Raw genomic sequence first — 11,289 nt, 5'->3', positions numbered from 1 at the left:
AAGGAAAATTCAGAGCAAATATTTTCCTTGAGAAACGAGACAAATTTGAGATATGAACATATGAGACAGTCAGGTGGCCGAGGACGCGAGAGGCAGCTTATGAAAAGAGCACTGTCTTTCTCACCACATTTTCCTCGCTTAAAGTTTACAGTTTGCTTTTTTGCGTTAATCACTGCAGTATTGCCAGTGCAATGAAGGGAAGTGAGAAGAAAAAGCATATGATGACAATCGAATAATGTCACGTTTTAGTTTTGAACATCATAACCATCTCACCTCATCTCATTTTCTGAACCGCTTTATCCTCATTAGCGTCGCGGGGATGCCAGAGCCAATCCCAGCTGTCTCCAGGCCAGAGGCGGGGCACAACCTGAATCGGTGACCAACAGATCGCAGGGCACAGGGAGACGGACAACTATTCACACTCACACCCCTACCTAAGAGTGTCCAATCAGCCTACCATGCATGGTTTTAGAATGTGGAAGGATACCGGACTACCCGGAAGAAACCCATGGAGAACATGCAAACTCCACACAGGTGGACAATACCTGGATATGAACCCAGGACCCCAGAGCTGTGAGGCCGACGCGCTGACCACTTGCTCTACTGGGCTAGATCATAACCACTACATAGTTATTTGTTACTTTGTGAGTAGATGTTAAATGATGTTTGTTAAAAAATGTGTTTCCATTGTATTGTCCTGTTTTTAGTGTTTTTTTTCTGAGGATGCTGCATCCTCTAAATTCGATTGAATTTGTTCCCATCCGATGGGAACAAATTAAATCGTAAATAGTTCATTTCTATGGGAAACATTTATTTGAGATATGAGTAAATTGACATACGAGCTCGGTCCCGGAACGCATTAAGATCGTTCCTCAAGGTATTACTGTCTTTATGGAAAACATTGAACTACGGTGCTTTGGAGGAGCAAGATATTACACATCCAGTTCCTTCTTACTCATTTTCTTAAGAATTAATCACGAAAGTGTTGATTTTTTTAAATAGTTTATTTTTCTTGACTAAGTAGGTCATTTTCTGATTTTAAATTATTTTAATTGGTACTATTCAATTGCGTCTGTCTCAGTTATGTTTAAGCACTGGACTAGAATAGTCGCTAGGTGGCGGAAGACCTTGAGTCATTCCTATTTAGCCCCGCGAAGAACACGTGTTGCTGTTTTGTTCATTGCCAATGGCGACCATCTCTGAGCTGAAATGCGGTATGTGGTCGTTATTGTGACTATGTATTAATCGCTATTCATTACGCGGAGAGGCAGATAATATCGCATTTTATTGTTATCTTACCAGGAGTATATAGCAAGTGTGTCTGTATGCATATACGTTTCTAGCCAATCAAAAACTTGCCACCATTTACTAAAAGTATGTTTTATATTAGACGCCTCTGTTGTGTTGTAACCTACCACCGTTTTAAGCCATTTCAAAATTGATTGTGTGAGATTGCGATGTTATCTACACTCAGCCATAAGAGAAACACTGGAGTCCCGCGGAGTGCTGGACCAGCTGAAGGCTCGCATCCGAGCAGAAGTCTTCGGCGCCCTCGACGACCAACGCGAACATCGTCCACCGCTGTCGCATGAAAACCTAATCATCAATGAGCTCATCCGAGAGTATTTAGAATTCAACAAGTACCGACACACCGCATCAGTCTTGAAAGCAGGTGAGTCCCTTTTGTACTCTCATATACAGAGATAGCATTAGTACTCAGACATAATCGGGTGTACAATCAGGGGTGCTATGGGGCGGCGGGTGTTTATTGTCCTTTAAGTACACTTTAAATAAAACAATAAATGATACAGAGGAATTAAAGCAAAAAAATACAAGGCTTTAGTGCTTTGATGAGAAGGGAAAAAAATGTCACATCTCATCTCATTTTCTTCAACCTCATTAGGGTCGTGGGGGGTGCTGGAGCCTATCCCAGCTGACTGCAGGGCAGAGGCGGTGCACACCCTGAATCGGTGGCCAGCCGATTGCCGACAACCGTGCACAATCACACACATACCAAGGGGCAATTTAGAATGTCAAATCAGTCTACCATGCATGTTTTTGGAATGTGGGAGGAAACCGGAGTACCCGGAAGAAACCGACGCAGGCTCGGGGAGAACATGGTGAAAAAATACCAGTATAATTTGCATACATCCATTCATCCTCCGAAAACCTAGAAAAATATTTAATTAATGTAATTTACTTAAATATGATAGAAGATGTGATGTGCCCCAATATGAGCCAGAGGAAGCCTATAGATATTTAAAAAAAATAAAAAATAAAAGAAAAAGCTATGAATTGATGTCGTCCGCTCAAAACAAATGTGGTACATGTTTAAAACGCCAGCTATTCAATGAGATGAGCTACTACCCTCTTCCTAGAACACAATTCTGGCATCATTGCCTCAAGATTGCAGCTGCACTTTTTTGAAACATGACTCATCTCTATTGTTGAGAAGTATTTGACAATATTTCTAAACTCTGCATGTTTGTTATCCCAGAGTCAGGCCAACCTCAAGTTCCCCTGGACCGACAGTTTCTGGCAAGTGAGCTGAAAGTTGCTGAAGATATGAGCTCCAAGTCGGTGTAAGTAATTTTTCCAGGGCTCAAATGCTGCCAGAAAGCATCTGTTCGTGATTTGGGCGTTTTCTTAGGAATATTTTCAACATTGCTATATTTTCAAAAATCAGAGATTAGGATTTTACATGAACAACAAACACAGTACAAGGCTGCCTCGTGATATAAAGGTTAACACGCCTAACTTTGATCCGGGCAGGCTTGGGCTCGATGCCCGCTGGTGGCGGTATGATTGGCAGTGCGGATGGTCGTTTGTCTCTCTGTGTGCCCTACGACTTACTGGCGACCAGTATAGAGTGTAGTCTGCCTTTCGCCCGGAAACAGCTGGGCTCCAGCAACCCCCGCCACCCTTTCGAGGATGGGTGCTATGGAAGACGAATGAATTAAAATACAGTACAAAATGCTGTCTGAAAATAATGTCAGACTAATCTTTCTTAATTTATGTCATTTAGGATTATAAGAAAATATATGGATTTGTTACATGTTTATATTCTTAAACATCAAAATTGTAGTACTTGGAAGAAAAAGGTTAGATCATCTCATTTTCTGAGCCGCTTTATCCTTATTAGGGTTGCGGGGGTGCTGGAGTCTATCCCAGCTGACTCTAGGCCAAAGGCGGGGGACACCCTAAATCGGTGGCCAGCCGATCGCAGGGCACAAGGAGACGGACAACCATACACACTCACAACCATACTTAGGGGCAATATAGTGTGTCCAACCAGCCTACCATGCATGGGTTTCTTTGGAATGTGGGAGGAAACCCACACAGGCCAGGGGAGAACATGCAAACTCCACACAGGTGGACCGACGTCCTAGCCACTCGCCCCACCCGGCCGCCCAAAATATTTGCTGGCTGTAGTTAAAAAATAAATGCTAAACTAAATGCCAAAATAATGTTGTTTTTAAACAAATATTTATTACAAAATTAGAAATTTAGATACACTCGCGCAAACAGTTTTAAAGTGCATATAATGTGTGTCATATAATGAGTGTCATGTCTTTGAAAGCTTCTTGAAGGTTTATTGACAACATTTTAATTCAAGGCCATTCATTCATTTTCCAAACTGCGTATCCTCACAAGAGTCGTGGGGGGTGCTAGAGCCTAGCCCAGCTAACTAAGGGCACCGGGCAGGGGACACCTTGAATTGGTGGCCAGCCAATCGCAGGGAACAAGCAGACGGACAACCATTTACTCTCACACATACCTTGAGGGAATTTAGAGTGTTCAACCAACTTACTCTGCATGTTTTTGGGATGTGGGACGAAACCGGAGTAACTGTAAAAAACCCACGCGAGCGCGAGAACATGCAAACTCCAGAACTGTAAGGCTGACGTGCTCCCAGTTCAAGGCTAAAGGATGTAAAGACGACACGATCGAAAAAAAATTCCTACTTCGGTATTATTTTTAAATGTGTTTAGGTGACATGTTCATCTGTTTATAAGAATAAATCAGTATGCAATATGAATTAATTGTTTTTCTTGACTTCCAGGCCTCTTCTCTATGGTCTGTTGTCACACTTCTTTGGAAGCAGTGATGAAGGAAGAAAGGTGTTCTTAAGAGGAATCTCACATCCTGCAGGCCACCACGCTTAGAAGAAAGGCATATGGAGCTGACAACTAATGCACAAAAACAATCCAGACTGGACCAAAACTGTGTAAAACTCTTACTTACGTGAACGCCCACATCATGTTTTATACCTTTCCTCATCACAAAGCTAATATATAGTCATGTGATGTTTTTATTTGCAAATCAAATAAGTGTTCACAGTGACTGTTCTACTCACGTATGTTTTTATAAAACTTTTATTTGCCAATACATCTGAAATAAATATTTGGGCAATACTTTTAAAATATTTATTTGCCAATACATCTGAAATAAATATTTGGGCAATACTTTTAAAATATTTATTGAGTATCACCGCACGGTGGCAGCATTTCCTAAAAATGAGAGTAAAGCATCGCATCCAAAGGTCTTGGCCACATAAATTTATTAATGGGCGTGAATGGTTGCCCCACGCCTGGTGACCCCAGTTGGCCGAAATAGGCTCCAGTGACCCTTAGGAGGATAAGCAGCACGACAAAATGAATGCAATGAGCTGTTCTTGAATTTGACTAAAGACATACAGTTCTCGTCAAAAGTTTACATACACTTGTGAAGAAAATGCTATGGCGTTCTTGACTTTCCAGTTATTTCTACAACTCTGATTTTTCTTTGATAGAGTGATTTCAACAGATACTTCTTTGTCATAAACAAAAACATTCATGAAGTTTGGTTCTTTTATGACTTTATTATGGGTGAACAGAAAAAAGTGATGAAATCTGATGGGTCAAAAACATACATACAGCAGCACTAATATTTGGTAACATGTCCCTTGGCCATTTTCACTCAATTAGGTGCTTTTGGTAGCCATTCACAAGCTTCTGGCAAGCTTTGGGTTGAATCTTTGACCACTCCTCTTGACAGAATTGGTGCCGTTCAGTTAAATTTGATGGCTTTCTGACATGGACATGCTTCTTCAGCATTGTCCACAAGTTCTCAATGCTGTTTAAGTCGGGACTTTGGGAAGGCCATTCAAAAACCCTAATTCTAGCCTGATTTAGCCATTACATTGCCACTTTTGATGTGTGTTTTGGGTCATTGGCCTGTTGGAACACCCAAATTGCGCCCACGACCCAATCTTCGGGCTGATGACTTTAGGTTATGAAGAAAAATTTCGAGGTAATTATCTTTCATTATCCCATTTATTCTCTGTAAAGCACCGGTTCCATTGTCAGCAAAACAGCCTGACAGCATCATACTACCACCACCGTGCTCGGTCTACTTGGGGTTAAAGGCCTCACCTTTTTTCCTCCAAACATATTGCCGGGCATTGTGGCCAAACTGCTCGATTTTTGTTTCGTCTGACCACAGAACTTTCCTCCAGAAGGTCTCATCTTTGTCCATGTGATCAGCAGCAAACTTCAGTCGAGCCTTGAGGTGCCGCTTTTGGAGCAAGGGCTTCCTTCTTGCACGGCAGCCTCTCAGTCCACGGAGATGCAAAACACGCTTGACTGTGGACAAATCTGCTTTTAGGTGATTCCCGGTTGAATCTTCACCCTCCTGGCCAATTTTCTCTCAGCAGCATGTGATAGCCCGTGTTTTCTTCCTGATCATGGTTGTGACAAAACTGTGACCTGCACTTTATACTTACAGACAATTCTTTGCACTGTTGCTCTTGGGACCAGCAGCTGCATTGAAATGGCTTCAAGTTACTTTTCTGACTTGTTCAAGTCAAGGATTCGCTTTTTCAGATCCATGCTGAGCTCCTTTGACTTTCCCATTGTAGCGTTTGTGGGTGTTTGCATCCAATGAGCCCTATTTAAATGGCCTCAGAGTCACAAGCTGTAGAAGTTAAGAGGCCATGCTATGGATCTCATTTCACTTACACAACTTTCTAAGTCACCAAAATTGCTAATTTGTGTTGCTGTGTGTGTGTTTTTGACCTAGCTGATTTGATCACTTTTTCTGTTAACCCATAATAAGGTCATAAAAGAACCAGGCCTCATGAAGATTTTTTTTGTGACAAAGAAGTATCTGTTCCAATCACTCTATCAGAGAAAAATCCGAGTTGTAGAAATAACTGGAAACTCAAGAGAGCCATGACATTATGTTCCTCACAAGTGTATGTAAACTTTTTACCAGAACTGTAATTTACAAACAGTATCAACTTGTTTTTTTATACAAGTGGCAGCAATGCTCTTAATGGTTACAATTTCATTGTTTCTCCTTCATTTGAATTCCTCCCATAATACTCTGTGTGACCAGTTTAACACCTTAAACACCGCAATCATGACAAAAACATCGTAAGCCAGAAACGGGGCAAAGGCAGACTACACCCTATTCTGGTTACCTCTCCATTAAAGTGCACATACAGTACAGTTTAAACCATCTCTTACAATTCTTACTGTTTAGCAGTACAGTGAAATGAATGTGAAATGCTGATTAGTGTTCTCTATATTTGGAAACCGCAATATTTTAATTAAAAAAAAAACGCAAATTGTTAATGTTTATTGGAATGTGAATTGCACAGGGTAATGCTGCACTAGAAACACCCAGCACAACCAACCCACGGCTTTTGCAGTTCCTCATCTTGCCCATTTAAGGGAACCTGATAATCTTATCGTGCAAAACTTCTTGAAATGATTATTTAAAGAAGAATTCATTTACTTCAGAGCCTGATATTCAACAGTAAATGAAGAGACTATACTTTAGTCATCAATAAATAATCCCACTGTAGACAGTTTGAAATGATCCTAAACCACACCACAGCTCCCATACTTTCTCATTTATGCCGTACACCTTTATGGAAATTAAAGAGCTCGATTTGAAAGAATTTGCGAACCTCATCAGTGTCATACACCTCTGAGATGAATTGCTTGTGGGTCCCATGATCTCCAAATCTATTTTCTCACACAAGGCCAATTCGTGTAGAGGTGTAGCGATGCTTATGACCGCCACTCCACTGCATTATAGCAACCCTTATTTGCAGAGGCAAAGTCACTTAATTTATTGACGGTTGGTGTGGGTGCTCGCTTGTAAATGGCTATATATGTGATAAGACATAAACAATGGTTGGTTAGTTGGCAGTTAGTCGTATGATTGATGGTACTTTGCCTCTACACTATAAAAGAGTTGTGTGTTGTAGACAGTTGTATAAATATTAAATGTAGTGTTCTTTGACTATTAAACTGTGTTCATGTTTGCCCTTGGGCTGGAACAAATTCCATCTGGGTCAAACATTCACAAATGTATTTTAAAAGTAGATTGCCATTTATGGTGCTAATGATGTAGGAGAAAAAAAAAGTGTGGTATTTATTTGCCAATGATATCATTTCTGTATTGATTTCATATTTAGTATTAGAGACTTCGATCAACTTAATGTCCTTATTCTTACCCATGGGAAAAACTAACATGCAATCACAGAAAGAAAATGAAAGTTTGACGGTTAAGGTCCTGTAATTTTAATTCAGTATATGTTTATTATGAGGCACGCATGACCACTGATTGTGCTGCCTGGTATTTACAGATTTAGTCAATTATAAAATGTTGAAAAATGCATACACCCTGTGAAATTGGATCTATATATATACCATCAATATCTAGTTGTTGGACGTTAGAAATAAAATTTGAAATAGAACTGAAGGACAACCTGGGCCAAATTAAAAACTGAACATTTGACTTTGGTACCATGATCAAATTCCACAAATTATCTTCTTCACAATTGCCATATAAAAGACGGCAACTTGTATTTGAACTATTGAATATTATAGAAATGTGACATTAGTTTTCAATTAAAAAAAAACAACAACAAAAAACAATCCAAGATAAAAATGCTGTTTTGACCATGTCAATGCAAATCTTAAACCAGGAGCAGAAAACTACTTCTACCATTGGCTAGAATACATCAGTCACCTATTGAAAATTAGACTAAATTAATGATCCATACTTAGTGTCCAATCATTTATACTATTGACACAGAGTTGCCTATGGACCATATTTAGTAGTCACTAGAGCTCTTGGTGTTGTCTGCGCTACACTTAGAAAGTAACACAGATTGCTGGTGGGATTCCAAACAGAACCTCTCTCCTTATATGGCACACACAGCAACTTCTGTTCAGTGTATCTCCTACTTTACTTGCCTCTACCTCTAATGCCCTGCCCTGATGTCTCATTCGTCATCCCTCCCTATTCCTTGTAAGATGGAACCTTACAAATAGCAGCGAATGGCGGCTGCCTCCTTGATGTTGGCCAGAGGGTGTGCTGAGGTCCTCCATGTAGGTCCAAACGCATGCAACACACTCAGACCCGGACACACTTCTATTCTCTGGCACAGAACAGGCTCTGGCTATCAACTCACACCTTGATTTATTGCAGCAAATAGTACACTGTCCTTATAAAGGAAGTTCCACTGGAAAGAGGATGGAAAATGGGCGGGGAGCTAATGTAGGATGTATGAGCTGGGGTCCCAGTCTTTGTGGTTGTGGAATTTAAAGATACACACACTGGGAGATTCACCATCTGAAATATGAGTTTGTTTATTGAGGTCTTTGTGGACTTTCGGTCAAGGGGGATTCCTGTACATGGGACAGCTGACTTGCCTTATGAGGAGTGGATGTTGATTGCATAATCCATGGATTGTGTATATACCATGTAAAATTCATTTATCATAATCAATGTGGAAATTCAACATCACGGTCACCACGGTGACATTAATTTAATGCTTGGGACAGGGTACACATGGTTTCTTTTTCATGAAATAAAGTAATAAATAGCATGTCTGACTCTCAGTTCTGAGATCTAGAGTTCAATCCCCCAAGGGTTCCAAACTTCCTGTGTGGAGTTCGCATGTTCTCCCTGTGCCTGCGTGGGTTTTCTCCAGACACTTTGGATTCTTCCCACATCCCAAAAATATATACATGGTAGGCTGGTTGAACACTAAATTTCCACTAGGCATGAGAGCCTATCCCAGCCAACATGCCTTGGCAGGAACAACCAATCACGCTCACACTTATAGCTTTAGAGTGTCCAACCAGCCTTTTGGAATGTGGGAGGAAAATGAAGTACCTACCGAAAATCCACGTAGGCCCTGGGAGAATTTGCAATCTCCACACAGGCGGACCCACCAGGATTCAAACCCTGGACCTCATAGACCTGTGAGGCCGATGCGCTAATCCCTCGCCCAACTAACCTCATAGTGGGGGAGCTCGGTTTAAATTCAGGTTGGTCTACCTGTGCAGAGTTTGCATCTTCTCCTGCGTGGGTTTTGTCCGGACATTCAGGTTTCCTCCCACATTGTAGGGACAAGACATGGTAGGCTGATTGAACACTGCTTGTGCCTTGCAATTGGCTGGCCACCAATTCCAGGTGTCCCCCGTCTCTGGCCCGAAGTCAGCTGGGATAAGCTCCAGCACCCCCATCTACCCTGGTGAGGATAAAGCGGTTCAGAAAATACACGTTGAGTTATTTTTTGACAAAAAAGAATCCATATGAAGGCTAAAAGGAAAGTGTAGTGCAAAAATCGTCACGTGCTCCAAAAAAAAATAGTTAAAGTAATTAAGTGCCAAATGGTCATCCACTGTCCATGAAATGGTTAAGTTCGCATTGGACGCTATTTCCTGGTGGATGAAAGCACCCAGGAAGGATGGGTGAGCTCCGCCCACGCGCGTAATTGAGTGGTTTAAATGGTAAAGCTCTTAATTTGACAGGAGTCTTTTGGACTGTGCATGTGGGGAGTACCTTGTCAGCGCCGCACGGTCAGAAAGACAGCTCTCTTTATCTAACGTTGCCTTCGGCACAGCATTTCTTCCTTTGAGTGAGTATACCGCCAATGTTTGCCACTTGATGCTGTGGAGCACTTGTCAAGTTACCCAGCTGTGAGATTTGTGGAACAGGAAGTTGGTCGATACTTTTTTACTCTTGTTTCTTATTTTTGTTTAGTTTTTTTGTTTAGTTTTTTTTCTTTGCAGCAATCGACATGAAAGCAAGAGACAGAAGTCACAAAATATTTTAAAAAAAAAAGGAGAAATGAGCAAATAACAAATGTTATTGTTTCCTGCTTCAATTGACTGATTAAACACTAAAATAAGCATTACATTCTATTGATCTTGTTATATTATGTACCCGTTTAGAAATTCTTAATGAGTAAAGTGATTGTCCCTTGTTTGTTAGTCAATAAGCTAATCATAATGTTTTCATGCAGAACTGGTTGGATTGAGGTTTTTTCACATTTATGAAAAACAATAAGCATGGAGAAAAGATAGTCAGATAAGAGTGGAAAGCAGTGCAATCCTTGAAGACCTGAAGGCTTTACTAATCCTGGGGTCCCCATATTTTCTTGGATTAACATCTATCTTTTTATCTTTTGCAGAAATTGGAAATGCATTAAATTCCCCCCTAACCCTCATTTACGCTTAAGTATTTCAAATTAGACGAATTGTGTAAAATAATATTTTTAGTTCATTTTGACTCAATGATTTATTTTATTTATTAAGAAACAAAGCAGTAAACAACATTATCTAAGACCAAATTAAGAAAGCAAGATCCAACAATTGTTATTAGGACCAATAGTAATTTAAAACATGTTTACCCCTCTCAATAAGATGAAGATTTAATCATTTCAACTCAATTTCTGACATCTGTCCTCTGGCCTGTGTTAGTTAATCTTGACAAAATTGAGCAAGCGGTGACTATATCGCAACTCAAATTGGTGTGGACAGTTTAAGTGGAGAGCCAAATGCTTTTAGAGGGACAGTTTGTTTATCTCTATCAACACTAAGCATCATCATTGCTTCCTGTAGAACATGCTCGCTCATTGCTTTTCTCTGTCTTCTGTTAATATTTTTACATCATTTCAGATGGTTTGTTTTTTCACGTCCCTGTGGGCTGGTTTTGTTTTCTCAGAGAGATTTGGGGGCTTTTTCAGCAGAGTTCTCACTCTAATAAAGAGTGCCAGTCTTGTATAGAAAGATGGAGGGTAGCGAGGTCAAAGCAGGACCCCGTGGACAGCTGACTGTACATGCATAATCCTCAAACCACCAAATTGTCTTTCCAAGAGTTTAAAGGCCAATCTCATTTGACACATCAAGAAAGCTAGTGCTTACATACTCACTGGAGCCAGGCAATGTAATAATAGCAGAGTATTACATTATTTACAGTATGTAACAAGAGTTTAAGATT

At 40.5% G+C, this 11,289-nt stretch overlaps 2 protein-coding genes across 3 annotated transcripts in view; both read left to right on the top strand.

Moving 5' to 3' along the window:
- Positions 1–1,126: 1,126 nt before the first annotated feature.
- Positions 1,127–4,415, top strand: cep20 (centrosomal protein 20). Its single transcript, XM_077719097.1, has 4 exons — positions 1,127–1,214; positions 1,475–1,672; positions 2,498–2,582; positions 4,064–4,415. Exons 1-4 carry the CDS (start codon positions 1,187–1,189, stop codon positions 4,164–4,166), a joined length of 414 nt encoding a protein of 137 aa, XP_077575223.1. The 5' UTR covers positions 1,127–1,186; the 3' UTR covers positions 4,167–4,415.
- Positions 4,416–9,757: 5,342 nt separating this feature from the next.
- Positions 9,758–11,289, top strand: part of myh11a (myosin, heavy chain 11a, smooth muscle) — a 35,471-nt gene continuing 33,939 nt past the window's right edge. For both annotated transcript variants that reach the window (XM_077719582.1, XM_077719581.1), the window contains exon 1: positions 9,758–9,925. The gene's annotated coding sequence lies outside the window, so the exon portion shown is untranslated. The remainder of the gene's footprint in view (positions 9,926–11,289) is intronic.

The sequence above is a fragment of the Stigmatopora nigra genome, chromosome 6 (genome assembly GCF_051989575.1).
Source record: "Stigmatopora nigra isolate UIUO_SnigA chromosome 6, RoL_Snig_1.1, whole genome shotgun sequence".
Taxonomy (NCBI): domain Eukaryota; kingdom Metazoa; phylum Chordata; class Actinopteri; order Syngnathiformes; family Syngnathidae; genus Stigmatopora; species Stigmatopora nigra.
This window is presented reverse-complemented; position numbering and strand designations above follow the sequence as displayed.

Coding starts and splice junctions, on each gene's coding strand:
- cep20 (XM_077719097.1), top strand. CDS start 1,187: ATGGCGACCATCTCTGAGCTGAAATGCG. Junction 1,215..1,474: donor CATCTCTGAGCTGAAATGCG/GTATGTGGTCGT, acceptor ATCTACACTCAG/CCATAAGAGAAACACTGGAG. Junction 2,583..4,063: donor GATATGAGCTCCAAGTCGGT/GTAAGTAATTTT, acceptor CTTGACTTCCAG/GCCTCTTCTCTATGGTCTGT.